Source organism: Triturus cristatus, chromosome 3_2, assembly GCF_964204655.1.
Source record: "Triturus cristatus chromosome 3_2, aTriCri1.1, whole genome shotgun sequence".
Lineage (NCBI taxonomy): Eukaryota > Metazoa > Chordata > Amphibia > Caudata > Salamandridae > Triturus > Triturus cristatus.
Genome location: NC_140584.1, coordinates 1,127,649,266 through 1,127,673,112, shown reverse-complemented (window position 1 = coordinate 1,127,673,112; position 23,847 = coordinate 1,127,649,266). Strand labels below are relative to the sequence as shown.

The window sequence follows — 23,847 nt, the reverse complement described above, 5'->3', positions numbered from 1 at the left end:
GTCATGTGTCCTAAGGCCGGCTGCATCTATAAAGGGCTGAGGGCACGAAAATGCCAACTTTATAAAAGTGGCATTTTCAAACTTTTAATGATAAATCTGACCTTACCATTAAAGAGGATTAATCATTACAAGTTCATAGGTACCACCTTCTTAATCAGGAATTATACTTAGTAGATGTATTAAGTAATCTCCAATGCTCACCTAGAATAGGGTTAGGCCTCACAGCAGAGATAAACTAATTTAGGAGCTTTTTACTACCAGGACATGTAAAACTAAAACATACTTGTCCTGCCTTCTACTTACACAACACCTTGCCCTATGAGCCACGTATGGCCTACCTTAAGGGTGACTTATATGTAATAAAAGGGGAGTTTAAGGCTTGGCAAGGGGTTTTAAATGGCAAGTTGACATGGCAGTGAAACTACATATACAGGTTCTGCAGTGGCAGGCCTGAGACATGTTTGAAGGGTTATTTAGTGGGTGGCACAATTAGCGCTGCAGGCCTACTAGTAGCATTTAATTTTCAGGCCCTGAGCACATATAGTGCACTTTACTGGGGACTCATAAGTAAATAAATATGCCAGTTTTGGATATACCAATCTTACTGTGTTTTAGGGGAGTGAGCACATACACTTTAGCACTTGTTAGCAGTGGTAAAGTGCACAGAGTCCTAAATACAACAAAAACAAATTCATCAAAAAAAGGGGGAAGTAAGATAATATTTTAGGGGTGGCCCTGCAGAAATGGCTATTTCCAACAAGTTGGATTTAATGATACAAGTTGTTTGATACCAAGCATGACACTTTTCAGTGAGGTCATACTAGAGCTGGCCAGCCCATGTTATCCTTTGGCCCCCTGGACACTTATAGTAGCCCTTAATGGATAGAGACTACTAAAGGGACATTTAAGCTTGCACCCATATGTCCACACCTTTAATAGAATGCACCCTGCTTCCTGGGCTCAGGAGGCCTCCCTTAGAGATGACTGACTTATATTAAAGTTTGTGCTTAGCCCTTCCCCACTCTTGGTGAGGGAAAAGTCGAGTTTGAGAAATTTGCACTGCTCATGCAATCTGCAAATGGCAGACCTGCTGTCATCTGTTTACTTGGGTCACTTAGGGTGGGAGAGTTAGTGCTTGGGCCATTCTGATATGATAGACCTGACAGCCTTAGGGTAGTCTTCCCCCAACCTTTTGCCTGCCTACTTCCATTTGTACTCGTTTTTGATGACTTTGCGCACTTTACCACTGCTAATCAGTGCTAAAGTGCTTGTGCTCTCCCCCTAAACATGGTAACATTGGCTCATACCCAATTGGCATATTCAAATTACTTATAAGTCCCTAGTAAACTGTACTAGATGTGCCCAGGGACTGTACATTGAATGCTACTAGTGGGCCTGCAGCACTACCTGTGCTACCCACATAAGTAGCCCCTTAATCATGTCTCAGGCCTGCCATTTCAGGGCTTTTGTGTGCAGTTGAGTGCCACGTTGACTTAAAATCACCCCTAAGGAAGGCCCTTGCTATGCTATGTAAGAAAAAGGTAGTATATGTACTTTTGTGTTTTACATTTTATGGTAGTGACAAACAGCTAAATTAGTTTTTCTCTGCTGTGAGGCTTACTCCTCTTATAGGCTAGCATTGCAAATTCCATGAAATACTTTTAAACTGTAATTCATGATTGGAAAGGCGTAGCTCTTTCATGTTTCATATCTTTGGAATGGTAATGATTAATCATCTTTAGTGGTAAAGTCGGATTTAACATAACTATTTTAGAAGTGCCTTTTTATTAAAGGGGACTTTTCTCGTCTCTTAGTGAACTGTGTGCCTTACTGTCGTCTCTAACACACGTCTGGGCGACAGTTCCCCCTTGATCATTCCCTCCAGATAGCCACAAATACAGGGAGGCTAGGTGTGGCTGAGCACTCATCTGTATATATCTGCATTCTGATGGACCTTCTTGCCTCCTGTTTCGGAAGTCTTGAGCACACAAAAGAGTTCCTGCAACTCCGCTGCTGCTGTTGGGGTCTGCCATCTGTGAGTACTACCCTTACCTGAGGTGCCCTGTCTAGTTCTGGGCCTCAGAAGTGGGTTCTACAGCTGTTTTGCTACAGAATTGACACATTGTCACTACTGCGCTTATTGAAACAGACGCAGTGCTCTTCGATGCCAGTGCAGTGCCGATCTGAAGACATATCTGCACGGTTCGATGATGATGCAGATCTCGACTGCAAGACTCAACGCTGATACAGTGCTCATCCTATGTCTCGACCGCAAGGCTCAAATTCAATGCCTTGACCCCATGAATCGGCACCGACGTACTGGCCACACTGCATGGTGAAGACTGAAACATACTGTTGTTTGTGACCAGGAAAGGTACTTCGTTCAATGGGGCCTTCATCGCTACGGTAGCTGGTCGAAGCTTCATCGCCGTCTGAACTTTGACTTTGCCCCAGTCCAGCCCAAACCTAAACTAACCTTTCTAGAGCTACCTGAGTCTAAGTGCTTTATTGCATTTATTTCTTCAAAATGCAATATCTCAACTTCTACTTGAATGATGCTGCTAGTTCTCATCTTGTTTTGTTCAGAATTCAATAGTCTCTTTCTAACCTGGTGTGGAGTCTTTTTGTGGTGTATTTATTGTGTTGTTGTATGAGTCATTGCACAAGTACTTTACACATTGACTTCCAAATTAAGCCTGCCTACTCTGTGCCAAGCTACCAGAGGGTCAGCACAGGATAATTCAGTGTTGTTTTGTGACTTATTCTGACTAGGCTTGCGATCCCTTCTTGAATAGGGTGCATTCCTCTACCAACCTGAGACCTAATTTCTAACTAGACCCCTTTAACTCCCATACCTTGGGTACCATTGGTCCCACTTATCAGGGACTTAAAACTGGGTTATAGTCTTTGCCAATTGGGGTTACCAACTTACTTACATAATTTTTAGGGAGAGAGCTCTAGCAATGCGGCCTGGATAGCAGGCTCCAGCGCACTTTCAGAGTGATAAATGTCAGCATTGGGGAAAAAAGCATGGGAATGACCATACAAAAAGGGCACCTTTCTACATTTGGAAACTTTGTGGCATCAAACGAATAGAAAAAAAAACCCTTAAGCACCTTTAAACAACAGAACAAGCATCGGTCGACATTGATTAATATACTAAAATCAGGCATAAAAAGAACCACAAAAGATTAATTACTAAATATGGCAATGTGGATATTACCACAGTTGGTAAGGGTATTTTTGTTGGTTAGATTTAACACTTGTAAGTTTCAATAATATTTTTGTGTGATTTAACCCTTATCCACTTCGTTTGGACAGGTGATGAGATAACAGAGGGAAGTCTATTGCGTTGTGGCTTGGAGGGTCAGACTAAGGTTGGGCATAGTTGGGTTTTTGCTTTATCCTTTCAGTGTACTTGTTTCTTGTATGGCTTTCATTCTCCCTTTATACAGATACAATAATTTTACTGAGATAACTTCAAATTCCTTTGGAGTGGTGATTGATTTATATCCGATTTGGTTAGCTTTTGACCTTGTTTTGGTTATTAGGGGATTTTTCACACTTTGGTCTAAGGGTTACTCATCGTACTTCTTCTCTTATATATGTCACCTTGATATTGGTGTTAAGGCACAACTGAGAGGCATGAGGTGTTTTCGGGCTTTGTCTTAGTTTATTACACAAGCCACTCACATTGGCTACATTGTATCTGTCTTTAAGTCCCTGAACATTGTAATATGTGTGTTATTTAAAGGTATGGGTATAACTGTAAAAAGTTGAAAAATCTACATTACAATATTAATACTGATTATTAATTTATGTATGATATCTAGCCCTGATGAAGTCTGTAAAAGATGAACACATGTTGGCAAATCGAAACATCATGAAATCGATCTATATCAACGTCGACCGACTCTTGGACTGTTGTTTTAAGGCATTCAAGGGTTCTGTTTCTGATCTTGCAATATCTCCTTTTATGGAGTGATTGGTGGCTGCTCTACCTACTAGAAGCACCAGACGATTTCTTGAAGACACTGATAATGACTGACTATTGATTGAAGGAGATGTTCACCTGCTGAGGATCTGCTAGCTAACAAAACTGTTGTGTTCCAAAATAAATAGTGTTTCCCAAAATGATGCTGGCAAGTATAGGCCCACACATTCTTGTATAAAGCATATTAGGCAACATCATCCAAGGTGTATGTACATTTTCATTTTGTGCCAATTTTGTGCTGATATTTATAATGTAAACTTGCACTATCCATATGATGGTGCCACTAACGGTGAATACAGTAAACAACAGAGCAAGAAACCTTAAAGGCTTATCTTGACTAGAGTCTATATGTACTGAGCCCTAGATTTACAAACATTTTGTGCTAGGTTTGTAATACAAAAGTGATGCAAATCTGTGCAAATTATTTTTTTCATTTACTTTCTAGTGCAAAAGTTGTTTCTGCTCAAAGGTTGCCTCAAAGTAAAGCCATCCGTATGGTGTCTCACTTCTCTGAGAAGTGAGACGCCATACGGACGGCTGAATAGAACGGTCTAAGCTTGGCTTTATTCCCAGCTTCTAGAGACACGCACACGTTTCTTAACGTTTCCTGTGCTCTACTTGAAGATACCGATTTAATGTGTATCCTCAAGCTGTGTATTACGAAGGGACACAGGAACTAAGAACCTGATTCCCTATGCCTTCCATTAAAGGAATTCTGCCCCATGATTAATAATGGGCATACGAACAAGTCTAGCACTCATCCAGGTTGCCCCTCCTGTCCTGATGAAGATCCGCACGGCCAAGGCTTAAACTACCCTTAAGGCCATTAGACGGGTCGAAACGTCGATGCCCCCAGTTCAATTGCCTGGGATACGTAATTCCCTCACGTGCTGTACTAAGAATTGTTTTCTAGTCTAATTTCAAAATGTATAATTGAGCTTACATACTTCGAAACGTGACCAGGCTCTATTGGACGGTGATTGATAACCGGTCCTCCTGTGAATTTGTTTAATTTCTTTATATCACTACGTTCTGTATTCCTTCCTTCACTCACTCACCCTTCAGCACCCTTGCTACATGCACGTTCCCTCTGGAGCAACCTCGACAAACTATAAAGGTCAATTGTAAAGAATGTACAAAATCAATGTACGGTGATTTTGATTTTGGTTGTTGCTTTCTTTTTCTGTTTATGTTGAAATATTGTATTTAATATTGAGAGCTACCAAATCTATTATTTTTAGCTCTTAACTAAGTGAACGATATAACTGAGTAAGGGCCTATTGCCCTGGTTGTTAATAATAGGTCCAGGACCATTGTTTTTTGTATCAATTTACAAGCAGGTCCTTGACTATTGGGTCACCCCATTTTTTGTAATGGCCTCAAAGTAAAGTAAAGCAGTGCAAAGTATTACTTTGCGTTACTCTCTAACAAGGTATCATGTCAAAGGTGGAATATGAATGTTCCCATGCAATCACCCATGGTTTTTTAAACAAAACCCTATCTTGTAACAAGATTAGACAGGGATTAGCACAAAAAAATAACGCCATTTTTGAAGCAGAGACGAACAAGGAGGAATGCTTTTATTTCACCTAACTTTCCCACTTGGTATATGTCTTGCACTGTGCAGTACACATCCGAAGTGGGAAGCATTTCAAAGTATTTCTAGACACAGTATTTAGTATTGGTAGGGTACCCGCCAAGTACAAAACCTATGAGTGCAAAGGTGTGTGTGTGGCGTGCTTGGCAGGTTGAGTGTGCACCAGCCCTAGGGAAAGAGTAGGATATATGCATATCTTAGGGAATATGGCGCTGACCTCCTCTCTCCATCTCACACATCATAAAGCAGGACGTATGTGCTGCGCTGCTTTGTGCAAAACGTTCTACACAATCTGGGACTTACAGCCGATGTAACTTTACTTGTTGAATTGGTAGCGTACGATATTTCTGCAGTAGATTTCGCTGTTTGCGGACACTGACTCATACACTGCGTGCAGTTTTAAGAGAACCACAAACGAAGTAATGAAGTCAATACGTTTTTCAAGAGCAAGTCTTCGTGTGTCTTGGGAACAACTCCTTAAAGGACATTAAATGGTAAAACCTTTAGAACCAGTCAGACAGAGCACAATCCAAAGTCAATACCAATGTCATTGAATGTGGTGACCTCTCTGCAGCTGGATCATCTCTGAATGTAGCACTAGGTGTTTGAAACATAAAGGAACAATAGACTGGAGCACGAACATTTTGCCACAGCTGCAATTTGCCAATATGTCATAATTTGTACATTCCTTCTCCTCCAAAGCATTTTCACTCTGGGAGAAAATTACACACTTCTTCTGCCAAATTCACAACTGAAAAAGGGTACTCCCTATATTATGTAGCATCATGACCTCCCAATTCTACTTCCTTCACTGTCAGATAGCTAGGAGCCTTATCCCACTAGAATAGAGCCTTCAAGAAAAGGTCTTTGAGATAAATGAAATGGAGTCAGTAAACCCTGAAGTGAATTGATACTGTTAAAGAAATATTTGGAAGAGATCTTGAGTAGTTCGATGAGAAAGTTGTTCTTGGCTAATGTTCATGATGTTCTCATTCTGCAGCCTCCAGCAGCTGTAACCAAGACTCAGTCTAAAAGTCCAATTAAAAGGAGATCAGGCTTGTTCCCGCGCCTGCACACGGGTTCGGAGGGACAGATGGACACCAGGACACGATGGTAAGGAACAGGACAGTGGAGTTACCTTTATGCACTAATGTGAGTCAACTTAATTCTTTCCCACAGTATCTGCTTTTTCCCTACTTTAAAGGCTGAGTGAAATCAGGATTCTAGTTTTGAATAATAATAGACCACACAATGAACCTTCTTATCCCAGAACTAGACATTTTGGGAGTCATATTATGGTGTTGATATTTTGTCATGAATAAAAATGAACAGATGTTACTCATGACGAATAGTTGTGAGTATAAAGACTGCCCAGAGTAAACTTATCATAAAAATCATGACCAAAACAGTCTCCTATTTAAGTACCATGAATAAAAGTCAAGGCTTCCGAGATACTACCAACAGAAAATGTGTTTTTGTACTACCTACAGAAGTAAAAACTAGGCAATGTTGGTGTTGTAAAAGTACAGAAAAATTTATTTTCACCAAAATGCTTGCACCAGCACTCCCTAGTTTTACCCAATTCGGTGATGTCTAGGATGAGGGACCAGCCATGCTGGTCGTTGTCGGCCCTACCCACAAATCTCCTTAGCATCAGTGATCAAAGACTGATTACAGCTTGTTACGTATTACAACCATTAAACCAATGCAACATTACACAGGAGTGGGCATCCCCATTCCAGAAATGCCCAACATATCTCAAGAATTGTCTGCATTAAGCATGTTCAGATTTGCCCCATCATTAAGAGATCCTTAATGCATGTTCAGATTCCAACCTGCGAGCACGTATCCTACCTGCATGTTTAGAGTTGCCCCATTACTTAATACTCAGTCAATATTTACATGTGCTCATCACTGAGTAATCCTTACTCATAACTCATTATGCAGCTGAAGGCAAAAATACAACTGAAGTTGGAAACCGAATGCTAGAAACTATACACATCTAGGGTCTATGTACAATAGTTTATTGGGAGAAAAGAATGACTAAAATCTTCATATTTTGTACAGGACTCCATTTGAAAAAAGAGCTTTTGTGGCTTCACTTGTTGCAACTACAGTTCATTTAGCCTTTCTGATTACTTTAAATTCGTTATCACTCCTATTCTGGGCAGTGTGCAGACATGGATAATGTAGCATTTGGAGGCCAATTTCCTAACACAAAGTACATTCCACTAGACGAAGGAACTTCATGAAGTAATAAAGTAAGTGCAATAAAGTACATTCCTGTTGGACCAGCCCTTCGTTGAGCAGCCAACACGTGTTTCGCAGGCTACCCGCTTTTTCAAAGCTTGCAAAGTAGAATCTAAGTGCTCATCTCATGAGGGATATCTCATGTCAAAATGTAATCTATGCTGCCACGCATCTTCCTCGTGCCTGCCATGTATCGGGATAAAATACGCTAGAGATGATCTCTATCGTATTCTATCCAGACCCACAGTAACATAGATTACATTTCGACAGACCTCATCATGGGTCCTAAACAATACCCAGTACAAATACCGCTTTAGGGCTTTCATGAGATGACAAATTATACTCGAAACATTTGTACTTATATTTCAATAAGACATTATCTTCACACATAGCTTCAGTATTCGCTGTGGCTGTCAATGAGATATGGCATTGGCAGCTTTTTTAAAGTGCGTGGACGCTATCAATATTCTCTGTTCATAGATTGAAGCTAGTTTGGAAGTGAAAAATAACAAGTTTGGGAAAAAATCTACAGTATTTGGCTTTTCCTGAAATGCATATTAGCGATGATAATCTGCTTACCCCCAGCAATTCCATTTCTAGCAGAAGAGCTACAGCAGATTTACGAGATTGTTACGCAGCGCAGCACGTCACCGTGCTGTAATGCACTGTGTGACAGGGAAGGGGATGGAATGTGCTGTATTTAAAAGAATACAGAAGATTCCTCCATAGTGCTGTTTTGGCTTCCTAACGCCAATGCGGGAACTGCACCATGGTGTAAGGGTACCTCCGTTGCATGCAGGGTTATTTTTTGTACAGGAAGGGGTACTATCCTGCACAGAAACAATCCTGAGAGACATATCCCTCTATGTGTGCTACAGGATGCAGCACTGATAGAAAGAGGAAGTAACGAGGCGAAATGAAGATATTCTCCCTCGTTACGCCTCTCCTGGGGAGGCATATCTTTTTGGCGCATTCCTAGGTTTACCAGTTCTGCCCATTAAACTGCTCCCTTCCGCAGAATAAGGCAATGCAGCGATTTGCGCTGTGTTGCTTTATTACAGATTTATGGAGCAACTTAAGGCCAAGCAAAGAGGTCTTTTGTGGCTTCATAAATCGCAAGTAAGGTTTACATCACACAAATACCACGTAGCATGGTGCAAATGCGATGCAAACATCTCATAAATATGCCCCACAGTCTGCTCAGTCTCACTTCCCAAGATCATTTATTTCCCAGTCTTCATGACTTCATGAAATAAAATCCGAAGGGCATGTCCTCAGCAGGTCCTCAGCTCAGGATATTCGTTTTTGCAAGTTAATTGAAAATCAAGGCACTACCTAGAAATAGGAGTTGTCAAAAATCCATGAAGATACGGACCTTAATCTTTTTAATGAATTTCAGCTCCTCAGAGTCTTTTTTCTGTCATTCAATGTTTCTGTATTCTGTATTATTATAACTGATGGACCTTCTAGGATATTTAATTTTGAGCTGTTTGTTCAATCGTTTACTGCTGTGACTTGCCCTCATTATTTTACTTGTTTGTCAAACATCTAGTTTGTGTAATGCACACAATACAACGAGCATTCCATGATATGTAAATATCATGACCTTACTACTCCTTTATTCTTACCTGTATTTCCTTTTTGGCTAGGAGTAAATTACAAATCTGCTCCTTCGGATTGACCCCCTTTTTCAGCTACCCTCCACAGGCCATCATTATCTCTATTGCTAGCATCCCAATAAGGATTGAAATATGCTCTTAATATTTTGTAAGATTCACTGAGGCAAGTGAATTCAGAACCAGTGGATATTTTCCTACATTTGAATTTTAAAAACAATCATTACATTTTTGCTGAAAGTTTGAAGGATGGCATATATTTTATTCTCAGACCTAAAGGTGATAAATAGAACCAGTTTTCAAAGACTACAATTGAGGTCCAGACACTCCTGTTAATTCGATCCCTGTAAAGTTCTCGCTACCAGCACTGTAAACTCATCATAAGAACATAGCTCCTGCTGCTGATTGGGTCTCCAATAAAAGTCTATCCCATAGTCTGGTCTGCTCTCTCATTTAAAATAAAACTCATGCCACAAAGACATGTAGGAACCTTAGATGCGAGAGAATCTTTGAGACTGATTTATATTTTGATGTACAAAGTACAGACAGCATTACGTCAAATTTAGAGATGACTGCTAGTCTGGCAGTCATCTCTGTACATTGAAAGGAACCACTATCACAGTAGGCCCTTTCAGTCTTCAAAAGGGTTGGTTGAGGACCATCATCTGTTTTTACAGCCATCCTTTTTTGTGTTTCTCAGAAACAAACTCTAAGCAGGAGTTTGTTTCTGAAAAACAAAATAAAAATTATCCCTACGCTTTAAAAGGTTTTTCCAAGGCTATGGGGTCATTGCTGTTTTTTCCCTGTACCTCATCATCAGGATTTTCCTGGTGGTAAGGGAGTGAAAAAAAGTCATTATACTGTCTACTCTAAATAGGGCAGGTGGTGCAATGTCCTTCATCTGATGGCCCCTACTCCAAAGAGCCATGATAAGAAGCAAATGGGAGCTCTATAGATGCAATACTTAAGGTCTACTTGTCTCTAAATTAAGTGAGAGGACCAAGGGTTTGGCAGGCAGGGTACATTGTTCATCAAACTGGATAATGATGCTTGGGAGCTTCAAAAATGTATGAGGCCCTTAATAGGTTTTGACCTTGTTCAGTCAAATTCAAAATAGGGCCTTTTGTCTCAGTGGAACTTCAACTCAAGTGGGACAACTTTAACCATGACTTGGATGCCTCCAGACAACTAAAGCGTTTTTCCAAATTATGACCATGAAAGATGGCAAAGACGCCATACATTTTCCAGACCACACATGGTACATAACCCAGTAAATATTAGTAAGCGTTAGGTGAACAATCCCAGTCCTAGGCTCATTAAATAATAATTGTATTTTTGCCTCTACAACATAAAGTGAAACTGACATGCTCACAAAAGAGAGAAATTACTCTTTTATTGTGAACTTACTTTTCAAATAAACTTTTCTTTTCTTTTCTTTTCCAAATAGTGACAGTGTCTCTGGAACACAAAAGACTCCAGAGGGTGGGCAGTCCTCTCATGATGTAAAATCTGAAAACTATTCAAATCCTAGCTCTCCAGAAATCTGTTCTAACAAAGAGAGGTGAGAGCTAATGATTGGAGCCTGTGACAACCTGTTGTGAGATTAGAGATTCATAATGTACATGTTGCATAATTTTGACTATATAATCAAGATTTCCTTACCTATATTATTCTTCAGAATTATGAAAGCTCAAAGTGTCAGTCAGAACAGTTAATTGTTATACGTACGAACAGCATCACTGTAACAGTGATATGCAGAAAAGTAATGAAAACATGTGCTAGTACATAATAACACATGGGACATAGGTAGTGCTGCTTACTGTGGTCTGCCAGTTGTTACAGGGTGGGGTTTATTCATTTTTAATCATTTGTTTTCTGTATTGAAACCTTTTATGTGCTGTATTCTTTTCACCTGACTTTAGTATAGTCAAAATAATTCTAAGTGGCAGATATGCAATTAATCATGAACAGGATTAATACAAAATGCAAATAAATAAGGGCACAATTGATCTCATGCCAACATGCTTGCTATTCAAATATTTCAATACTTCTGTCACCTCTTTTCAAAAGAACCAGCTGTTTCTCTCATTATCCTCTTTTTGACTGTATTACATTCCATGAGGGTTGTTACCATGGTTATCCATAATGTCATTGGCATTTTTCACAACTGGCTGGGATTTCTTTTAATATTTTTGTTCATTTTCTGGTGGTCACAAATGGATAATTTATTGGGGTGGGCGGTAAACTGTGCTCCTCTGGTGAAGTTTTACACCACTTGTGCTGCACTTGGAGTGTGTATTTTTGGAAATGCCCTGTCAACTGCTGTGTTGTGGAGTTCTGTCTCGTACGTGGCTTGCCAACTTTAATTTGGCGGACGTGCATGAGAAAATCAAGAGCTAGACCACTCTCCAGTGAGATTTAACAATTTGGGACTTTTGTGGCAGATCATTACAGCCTGCGTTAAAAAGGCTGCCACTCGCATTGAGAAAGCTGCCACTCGTGTTGAGAAACCTACCGCTCAAGTAGAAAATCTACTCGAGTGGCAGAAAGAAGCAGTGCCCTCTGACATGCTGCATGGTGCCATTTATGCAGCTTTAACAGCACGAGACAAGGATCCAGTTCTGTAAATAAGTGCAAGCAGTGCAGTATACTAAAACTCCGCCACTCTCAGAACTCCACAGAATCTCACTGAGTGTTTAAGTAACTCAACGAAATTCCACACAGTGAAACTCCGCGAGTTCTGCCTTGGCCTAATCATTTCATTACTGATAGGAGATATTAATTAGAACAATAAATGTAGTCTGGTGTCTTCTGATGCTGATGAATCTTTCTCACTAGTGATCTGTCAGCAGTGTGTATTGCTGGTGGTTGTGTTGTAGGTTATAAGCCAACTGTCTACATCATATATTTGGGTGATGTACGATTCATATCTTATTTCCCTGCCCCACCCAGATCATAACAAATCAAGCATCCAAGCAAGAAACATCAGTGCATGTGGTATGGCCAACTTTGTCCAATGATATGATGGTCTCTATCCTTGTTTAACATCAACAATGTGACTTCTTAAAGCTAATTCCACTACCAAACATGCTTCTGAAATTTAAAGCCTGATAGTGGAAAAATTCCTCGTCTCAGCCTCATTGATACTCAAGCCACAGACCAGGCTCAATGATCGGTTCAGGATTTCTTCAAGATTAAGTAGGCCTTGTTCCAATCAACTAGTGCATCCTCGTCAGATGTAGAGGTAAAGAAAGAGGTGGTGATATAGTCTACTGGCTCTTAGAATCACTGCACATAGATGTAAAGTGCATTGTATATGACTTAAATGGATGACCAATTTGAACACATCTAATATATACATTCTCGTGTCTTGAGACCTAAAATGATCTAACCATTAACCAGTGTTTTCAGACCCCTTTGGGAAGGCTGGGGTAATCCAGGGGATATTAGACATTTGTCAAGGTTAGTACTAAGCCAGGTAATTTCTGGAGTCTTTAGGCTGTTCGGTTAGTACCCTGAAACACAGCGCCAGGTGCACTCTTTTAGCTTTACAGGGGGTAGTGAGGAGAGCAACCTAACACTCATACAGGGTGGTGGTGTGGGAGTTAGAGAACGTAAAGAGCTTTAATATACACTCAACATAAAACTAAACAAAAGTGTGATGAGTAAATCATTACAGGGAAATAAGACATGCAGTATATCACAATGGTTGAGAGATTTGGCTCTCATCTATGTCTTTTCAGGGTAGGAGCTTGCCGTTTTCTATTAAAATCTGTGCTTTCTGTCGATTGGGGAGATGAATGCCATTTCTTCAGTAACCCACTTCAGTGTCATGTTGCTATGGCCCTCCTTGGCTACTTACTTCCTCAGTGTTTGTGTGAGCAGATCCCCTTTTTTCTGGATGGACTAACACAGTGATCACTGAGCCCACCGTCTTCTCAGGTGAGGTAGCCTAAAGTGGTTGTGGCATGGGGCTGACAGAGATCCAAGAAAAAAACATACAGAAAAGGGGGTGAGAGTCCATGCTAGATTCTTCGTGAAATTGCCCACTTGCACAATGGATGAGATGGGAGTCTGACTGAGGATGTTGAGATGTTCCTGGAGCCCATTCTCTATGATGCCTGGGCTGTGATGCTGGCAAAGGTGTCAATGCTTACAAACTGCTGTGTCAATGTTGGACACCTTCTCTGCAAGAGAGCTGAAAATGCAGTTAGCGGTTAAGGTTGCTTTAGAAACCCGCACCGAATGGAGCTGTACCAGATCCTCTGGGTGCAATAGGGTCCTCCAGCAGCCAAGCTCCACTTCAAGAGATCCTGGAGTTTTGGTACACACTGGCAATCTCAACAAATATGGTAGAAAGGCAGGTTGGGGCAACATCAAGGCCCAGGCGGTGGCAGCCAGAACTGCATAAGGCAGGCAGAGGCTGACTATGGTCTTTAATATTGGCAACTCCACTACCCCCTGGGGCAAAATTTTAGATATTACCTGTGATTTCGTAATACGTCAGTTTTTTGTTGGGCCACTCCTTCATTTGGCATCTGCTACTCTGTGTTATTCTGGGTAGCTCCTCCCACTCAAATTCCCAAGACATGCTCCTCAAGTATATCCTCATCTTCTTCAGCAGAAGGTTTTAGACTTCTTAGGTGATGTCCCTCCATATGACTGGGAAGCAGGATGTCAAAGACACCACCTTTGGATCTCAGAAAATGTTCTAACACCCCGTACAGTATTGTTTATCGTTGGTCAACGAGACGTCCTGGAACAATGAATTGGAGTTTCTTTCCCTTTTAAAACTGTTCATAAAGCATTCCCCTGTCACAGTTTTGGGATTGGCTACACCACTTTGTGTGTATCTGCAGACAGGCCATCCCCAGTGTTTGACTTGACTAAAAGCAGTGCTGAAGAGCTATTTGCCCAAAACTTGGAGGCCGATCGACTTAGTTTGGTGTCAATTTGCCTTAACTGATGTGGTCTCTTGGCCTTGTGAGTATGGATCAAATGGGGCTTCTGGAACGTTTCGGGTGGCCATTTTGTCTTCGGGCTGTTACGCACTGTCTCATTCACCATGCAGACTATTACAAAATGCTTCTCCTTTCCACAGAATATGTATATCTTCCCCATGATGGGAAATTTACCTTTGTGTGGAAATGAAAATCCACACGTGAAGTACATCTTCGTTTTCTGATGTGAAATCACTTTGCACCTCTCAGATTTTAGCTTTGGCTTACTTTTCAAGCTCATAACTTACTCGCTCTGGGCACCTCTGACTTCCATGTCAGCAGCTTGTTGATCGGCACACTCTTCTGCTCTGGCAGCCATGAGAACTAGCTCCATATTAAGAGTTTCTTTCAGCATTTGTTGCCTGAACAAATCTGACAAATATTGATCAATCACTTTGAGGCGTATAGCTTCCTCATCACTAGATTAATTGAACTTACAGTGTTTGATGAGAGTGTCCAGACTCTCAAAAAAATTAATCTATGGTCTCAACTGCTTTCTTTCGTTCGTCTTTCATAATCTACATTTGGCATTAGATTGAATTTGAGATTTAAGGCTGCTTTGGATTCACTGTGTGTAATTCTGTCAGCTCCCTTCATTTTCTTTATGACTTATGTTACACCTTCACCAGCAAGATTCAGAAGGTATTTGATATTCTACTTTTTCTATCACATCAATGAAATCATCAAATGTTCCTCTCCATATCCAGGCACCCCGTCTGTCGCCAATATTAAGCTTTCTAGCAGTATCGAATGGCAATGGTGGCGGCATTTTAACCATTGTTGGAACTCAATGATGTAGTGCTCTTTCTGACGGTGCCTGGTGATCTTGTTTACCAAAACCATTTCTGAGGGCTTGCAAAGTGTTGGCCTCTGGGTTAGCTTTGATAATGACAGAATTTTCGACTCTTGAAGCTTACCGTTCAACCTGTCACTTGACCACATGTGAAAGCCCTTCAACCTTGATGTTCACAAGAGCCATGACAACCAAGTTACCTCAATAGACCATTAGAAGATCAAAGAGTAAGGAAGTAACCCACAAGAGAGACTTGGATCATAAAAGGAAAATGAAGGCTGTGAGAAATCAGGACCTGTTGTCAGCGTCCCCCCACTTTGCCTACATTTTAACTGTTAGGTGCTGGTTTTCTGAATCTGTGCCCTTGGCTCTGCTAAGCAGACCCAGACCCAGGGCCTGTGTTCTGGTTAATGTCACATGGTTAGGTATAATTATAATTGGCAATGACAGACCCTGATAAGTCCCTAGTATATAAGAGGACAGAGACGTTTAGAGACCCACTATATATCTTGTACTAGAGTGTGCACTTCTGTGTTGTCTACTGTCATTTTAAAAGCCAGCCTTGTCTTTCAGGCTGCTTTCGAACTGTAATCATATGCAAATTTGATTTTGGAATTAAAGGTACTTCCAAGGTAGTAACTTATCTTATTTTTACATATAAGTAACTCCTAAGGTCTCTTCTAGGAGTCCCAGGGGTAGGGTACCATGTAACTATAAGCAGGGACATTCTAAAAGATGGGTCCCTGGTGAGCGAAAAACTGCCAATTCCATGTTTACTCGTTGTAATGAATGGCTCCATAGGCATTGAGATATTTTATTTAAGTATAAATATTCACAGGAGCCACCTAAAATACACCTCAAGGTATCTAATTAAGTTAAGATAAATCCAACAAATTGCCACAGCTAGATTTATAACTATTACAGAAAAAAAGTTATTAAACTTTCTTTTCTGTGAGCCAAAGTCCCTCTTAGAAGTAAAAGTAAATCTTTTTGCGTGTGCAGGGAATAAATGGATTGAGGTGGCTTACACTACTACCTAGAGTGCATGTGCTTTTTTTGCTGCACAAGCAAGGACTTTGTTTTCAATATATATATATATGTATATAGATATATATTTATCTATATACATATATATATATTCATTGGAAAAAAACAATTTTGGCGTTATAGTTAGCTCAGCTAACTATAACTCGCGCCCCCGCAATGCACTGCTGATGACGTCACATATTACATCATTCATGACATGGTCAGTGACATCACGGATGACATGAGTGATGTCACTGACCATGTCATGAGTGATGTAATATGTGACGTCATCAGAAGTGCATTGCGGGCGCGCGAGTTATAGTTAGCTGAACTAACTATAACGGGGGAATTTCAATGGTTTTGTACAAGTGAAAAGTCCAGCTAACTATAACACCCCTGAAACCTATGGTTTTATCAGTGAATTTCTGAGGTTTTTTAAATGCTAATTCCTAACTATAACGTGCCTGAAACCTATGTTTTTTTTCTGTGAATTTCAAAGGTTTTTTAAATGCTAATTTCTAACTATGCCTACAGAGATAGGACATGTGAAGAAAGAAGAAAAAATGCACAGAAAGAAACAAAAGAAGTGCAGAAAGAAGCAACAGAATTCCTCAAATACGAAGATGAGTGCAGGAAGAAGGATAACGTGCAGAAAGAACAAAAAGAAGAGCAGAAAGAAGCCTTGTTGCAAAATCATCCTGTACCCTCAACTTTTTCAGACGGATACTGGTGGTAACTGAGTCTGACTAACCAGTCCTAGAGCCAGTGCTATGTTAAAAGACACTTAGAATACAGTGAAAACACCTACATACCCTAGGGAACATTATGCGTTGGGGTTCCCCTGTGATTAGCATGACCTCCTCTGTAAGCCCCTAGTATATAATAGGGCATGGGGATTAAAACTACCTCTTAAAACAGGCCACAGGGCGTTTTTGCACACGTTAACTCAGGCCCCGTCCCCTCCCTTCACCACTGTGTAAACACGCCCTGTGTCCATTTTTAGTTGGGAGATTAAGTTCATTTGAATCCTGAGGGTCACTTGGGTCCAACTAGCCCACTAGGTACCTCCAGTAAGTGCCACAGAGCTGCGTTGCAGAGAGGTGTAAAAAGTGGCACAGCCTGGACCACCTCTCTGCAATGCAGCTCAGTGGCGCTTACTGGAAGCACTTGGTGGGCTAGTTAGCCCCCAGGGGCCCTCAGTATTGAAGGGAAATTATATCCCCAATTTAAAACGTGCCATAGTGCGTGTTTGCACACGTCACCTCAGGCCCCGTCCCCTCCCTTCACCACTGTGTAAACGCGCCCTGTGGCTGCTCTAAGTTGAGAGATTAAGTCCCCTTGAATCCTAAGGGTCCCTAGGGTCAAACTAGACCACTAGGCACCTCCAGTAAGCGCCACAGAGCTGCGTTGCAGAGAGGTGTAAAAAGGGGCTTGGCCTCAGAACACCTGTCTGCAGCGCAGCTCCCTGGCGCATACTGGAGATGCCTGTTGGGGGCGCGTTTGCAGAGTGCTGCACGGAGGGGGCATGGCCTCCGGCACGATGCCAGTCTTTTATTTATTTTAATTTTTTAAGAAGGGGGGGCTGTGTGGTTCCCCTTCTTATTCTAATTTATTGGCCCTGATGACCCCATCCCCCAGGGCCTGTCTCCTAATTATATTTTTTTGACCCCAATCCCCAGGGCCGGCCACTGTTTTTTATTATTTTTAAAAAATATACATTTATAGACACACCTAGGACATGCTGGACAAACTGTACGTACCTATCACCATGACGATTTGCGTGATATTCATTAAAAGGCGACTATGCATGCAATGAATCCATGTGGAATGTATTTACACCACTAGTGAAGCTCTGACATGTCTGATGCCCTACCGTGCCTAATCCCGGTAGACACCCTTGTCGTTTATTTATACAAACATGAGTAGCTATTGACGGGCACATTTAATACACATGCACACCAAGCCATTCAAAGGGGATTCGACAAAAATTCAACCAAAACTATGCAAGAAACCCCCCTCATGGTTAATAAAACACACATCCACTGCCGGATGTGTAATACTTTTTATTTTACTCTCTGGAAAGGGGACGAACATCACTTGAGAGTCACAGCGCGCTCCTGACAGAGCCCAATGCTGTGTTACACCCACCATTGCCTGCCGAGTGTCACACACCTCTGTGTTGTATTCCACTAGCTAGTGCATATGCTATGACACTCTCTAGCTCATGTGCACTGTAACACCACCCGTGAATATGTCATGCCACACTTGTCTTCGCACGGGTTATATTGCCCCATCTAACGTGCCTTCCTCGATGCCTATGTTATAACGCACAGTGTTATGCCATACATATTACAATCTGGGATCCATATCTTTGTCACAGTGCATATGCAACGTTACACTCCCCAGCACATATTTTATATTACAACTTTAGAGACTAGTTAGGTTACACAACACTGCCCTGTGCATATTACACTCCAAGGCGCATATCGCATAGCACGCGCTAGTGCCTGTGCTATCTCGCGCTCTCCAATGAATCTGTCATTGCGCACAATGTATTGCATATTATATTTCACACCCGGTTCATCTTATATCACACTTTTTGGTGCATAGTTTATACCATACACTGTATCTAGTTTTCATTTTCAATCGTGCTCTCAGGACTATGTTCTATATAACACTGTGTTCACCTACCCTTTTCACGGGCATTACATTTTGCGATAGGGGGTGGAGGGTCAGGGGGTGTTTCTGCCAAGTGAGCCCGGAGTCACAGTCACAAACGTCCTCTTCTTCCTGAATAAAAGAGATTATGCTGCATACTTGTTCATATTTTAAGTAGTTCGCACAGACACAATGTTTTAAAAACAATAAAGTTCCTAATACCCGCCTTCTCTGAACAGTTAGCTTGCTGCCCCATCTCCCTCCTCCCTATCCTCTGTTGTGTGAATCCATGGACTAGCCTCCTCCCTCCTGCCATGCATGGTCTGATGTGCTGCCACTGCCCTCAATTTAGTGTGATATACCAGTCCACTCCTCCTGCCCTCCATTGCCCAATTCTATGCCCCATCATTGACCTCCTGCTTAAACTCTGTGCTTAGCTTGCTGCCCCTATTCTCCTTCCCCCTGCCCTCCGATGTCTTTGTGCATGCCCCTGCTCCATCCTTTTTGCCCACCATGTCCCATGGACCTGCCACTCCTATCTACTCTGAGTGTTCTGTTTAGCTGCCACTCCCCTCCCACCTGTCTAGCATTGTCAGATGACTGTAACCTGTCCCTGCCACCTCCACCCTGCCTGTCCACATGCCATGCCCCTATCCTCTTCCTCCTGTCCTACATGGTCCATTGTACTGCCACACCCTTCTGCCCTCCCTGGTCTGTTGTGCTGCAACTGCTCCTCCTGCCTGCCCCGTGTGGTCTGTTGTGAGGCCCCTTCCCCTGAACTTTCTTGACTGTGCACAGGTCCTGAGCCTCCCTTCTATCCTCCATCGTCCTTTGTGCATGCCCCTGCACCCTCCTTCTTGCCCATCATAGCCATTGTGCTGCCACTAACCCTCCCATTTGCCATGCATGGTCTTCTGTGCTGCCATGGCCCCTCCCACCTTCCCTGTGTGGTCAGTTAGCTGCCCCTGACCCCCTCCCACCTTCCCTCCATGGTCTGTGTGTATGCCATCACAGTCTCACTGTTGCTCTTCATGGTGTGTCTTGCTTCTAGTGCCCATCCTGCCTGACCTCCATGGCTATCTTGCTGCTCCTGCCCTGCCCCCTTGCCCCCAGCCCTCTGTTTACATGTGCAGACCCCTACTCCATCTCTCCTGGCTTGTCTGTTCCATTGTAATGCCCCTGATCCATCCCTCCTGCCCTTTATGGTCTGTTATGCTGCAGCTTTCTCTCCTGTCTGTCCATTATGGTCAGCTAGCTACCATTGCCCCTTGCCCCTCTGTTCTCTGTTGTCCATGAGCATGTTCCTGTCCTCTCCCTCTTGCTTTCTATGGATTGTTGTGCAGCACTCCCGTCCTGTATGCCCTGTGTGGTGTATTGTGCTGCTGCAAACCCCGATGCCTGCCCTGCAGGGTCAGTTTGGTGCACCTCTCCATGTCCCTCCTGTCCTCTGTTATCCAAGTCCATGTCCCTATCCCATTTCCTTCCATGATCCAATGTACCATACTTGCGAACATTTTGAACTTGGTAAGAGGGAGATTTTGAAAAAAAACTGGGGTATTGATTTTCCCCTTTGAGTTCCATTGAAAAAGAGGAGATTGTAGACAGGAGACAGATCAAATGAAGCCCATTTGAGCTTAAAAACATTGGACGTTTCCTGGCTGAATCGGGTCTGTTGGCATGTATGGTTGTACTACCATTGCCTCTTCCTTCTGCCCACAATGGTCTATTACATTGCCACAGCCTGTCTTGCAAGTCCTGTATTGTTGGTTTGTTGCCCCTGCCCCCCTTTCCACTGCCCTCCATAGTCTGTTGTGCTTCCACGGCCCTTCCTGCCTGCTCAGTGTGGTTAAATTGTTGCCTTTGCACCCTCCTACCTGCCTTCAATTTTCAGAGTCCGTGCCCCTGGCCTCTGCCTCTCAACAGTATCCTAATGAACAACTAGATTGCTAACATTCTATATTTATTACAAAAGTGTGGAACGCCTGACATCATCTTGATGTAATCAAAACTGTAATACCTAGAGCATTTCCTTTAGAAATTACATATATGAGAGGGTCTTATTAGCATCAAAATTATGGTCAGTGCTCTAAAAGACTAAAATAAGGACATATTTTCTGAGGTTTCAAATAGCGACAAAGCACTTTTAAATTATTTGTTATCTTTATGTTTTTTTATCCAGTTGACCACTTGATTAAATGTTGCACTTAGGGGAGAGGATGTGGGGTTACTTCCAGAACTGCAGACTTTGCAACTGGGGAACCAGGTTGAAGTTTCTGCTTCAGCTCGACATTCTGTGATTCTGGTCAAATCACTTAGTCTCCCCATGTCTACAACCAAAATGAATTTGTTCTTGTGAGATGTAACCAATGCTCATGTAAAGAACTCCAATACCTGACAAGTCTGCACTATATAACACTGCAAAAACACAAAATAATAAGTGTTTTGCACACTTCTGTCATTGGGCTATATTTGGGCTACATCTGGGTGATTTTGGGCTACATTTGGGCTCTTTTGTCTCCGGCGGCCATCTTGGGAGATTTATTTGTTATGAAGTTTCCTAATTTCCTCATGTACTGCAGTCTCCTCAGTAGGAAATGCTTTCAGTTTTTTACTTTGATTCCATTATGAAGGTATTCAGATATGTCACACATTTGCCATAAATTCTGAATGTTAGCACTCTAGTTGCTCATTAGATCACTGTAGTTAAACTACTGTTCACCATGGAAGTCTGCTCCTGGTATTAAAAGTGCATGTTTCAGTCTGCATGTCAGAATTTTTTAATGAAATAGAAGAGGATTTGAGAAGTCACTCAAAATGTGCCCTCATTTTCTTTCTTCAGCATTAATCATAATTTCTATGGCAAAATGAACCCCCTCATTGTGTTCCTTTTTAAATTAAATGTTTTAAGTGTTACCAGTTGATTCCAATCAAGATGGCTTCAGGTGTGCCATACTTTTGTCATAATGAAGACAGTAAGCGCTCTAGTTGTTTTTAAGAACATTCTGGGACATTCTGTCATTGGGCTATACTTGGGCTACATCTGGGTGATATTTGGGCTACATTTGGGCTCTTTTGTCTCTGGTGGCCATCTTGGGAGACTTATTTGTTATGAAGTTTCCTAATTTCCTCATTTACTGCAGTCTCCTCAGTAGGAAATACTTTCAGTTTTTTACTTTGATTCCATCAAGAAGGCATTCAGATGTGTCACACATTTGCCATAAATTCAGAATGTTAGCACTCTTTTTGCTCATTAGATCACTGTAGTAAAGCTACTGCTCACCAGGGAAAACTGCTGCTGGAATTGAAAGTGCATGTTTCAGTCTGCATGTCAGAATTTTTTAATGAAATAGAAGAGGATTTGAGAAGTCACTCAAAATGTGCCCTAATTTTTCTTTCTGCAGCACTAATCATACTTTTTATGGAAAAATGAACCCCCTCATTTTGTTCCTTTTTAAATTAAATGTGTTAAGAGTTACCTCTTTAATCCAAGCAAGATGGCTGCAGTAGAACACAAAGGAATCAACTGACAGTCTCTGCCCTTGTTGGATGTACATGTTTTACTGAGAATGTCAGACTTCATTCTCACATGACTGAGAAAGATAATGTGAATTTACAGAAAATAAGCTCTCAGTTTAGCTTATAGATCACCTTCCAAACCTCTGTGGTAAAAGCATGAGAAAATATTTTTCTCTCAATCATGATATCCCAGCAGAAGGCTTTTTCACATGGTGAAATCACCTTAGAACATACCGCAATTCCTAAAATGAGTATGGTACCATCAACACATGATTTATAATGTAACTAAAGTCTTAAAACCTTCTATTAACTGCAATGCTTTTTAATGAGGTGCTATCATGTATATTGGTCCCAAGATGGCCGCCAACACTTCTTGGATGAAGTGCTGACAGCCAATCAGATCTCAGGATGAGATGTGTGGTTAGGCTCCACCCACATATATATATGCTTTTAAATGCTATTTTCTCAGGAAATACTGAACATATTTACACCAGACCTGCAAAAGGCACTTCCTTGACCTTATGGCTACCTCTCTGCCAAATTTCAAGTAATTCTGTTCAGCCGTTCGGGCTGTAGCTGTGTCTTAAGGTCCTATGGAAAAATGCATGGGGAAAACGCGTTTTGGGACCCCCCTTTTTTCTCGGCCCCTGCTTGACGTATCACCCCGAGACTTTCAGGGTAGGAGCTGAACGGAACGCCCCATTAGTTTTGAAAATTTCGCGAGGATTCGTCAATCGGCGCCAAAGTTATTCAAAATAGAATTTTGAGATTTCCTATGGAAACTAGGTTGTAACTATAACTATCTACTGGCGACCGCCAGTAGATAATATATATATATATATATATATATATATATATATATATATTTTGCATTTGTATATATATATATTAGCTACTGGCGGTCGCCAGTAGATAATTATAGTTAGGACCGTGTTTCCATAGGAAATCTCAAAATTCTATTTTGTATAACGTTGGTGCCGGTTGACGAATCCTCGCGAAATTTTCAAAACTAATGGGGCGCTCCGCTCAGCTCCTTACCCTGAAAGTCTCGTGGTGATTCATCAAGCGGGGGCTGAGAAAAAAGGGGGGTCCCAAAACGCATTTTCCCCATGCATTTTCCCATAGGACCTTTAGTCGAAGGTACAGCCCGAACGGCTGAACAGAATTACTTGATATTTGGCAAAGAGGTAGTCCCCAGGTCAGGCATGTGCCTTTTGCATGTATGGTGTCAATCTGTTCAGTAGTTCCTGAGAAAATTGCATTTAAGAGCACATAAATATCTATAAGCGCGCACCATAACGTGCGCGAGCGTAATTCTGATTGGTGGTTACATGTCAGTCAACATTCGAATCGGTCGAAATCAGGAAGTATCGGCTGCCATTTTGTGTGTGACAGTG

General features: G+C 41.7%; 1 protein-coding gene across 3 annotated transcripts in view; it reads left to right on the top strand.

Annotated features, from left to right (window-relative positions):
- Positions 1-23,847, top strand: part of RAP1GAP2 (RAP1 GTPase activating protein 2) — a 964,048-nt gene that overhangs the window by 876,537 nt on the left and 63,664 nt on the right. For all 3 annotated transcript variants that reach the window (XM_085649926.1, XM_085649925.1, XM_085649924.1), the window contains 2 exons: positions 6,592-6,704; positions 10,905-11,018. In XM_085649926.1, coding sequence (XP_085506052.1) covers positions 6,592-6,704; positions 10,905-11,018 — 227 coding nt within the window. The remainder of the gene's footprint in view (positions 1-6,591; positions 6,705-10,904; positions 11,019-23,847) is intronic.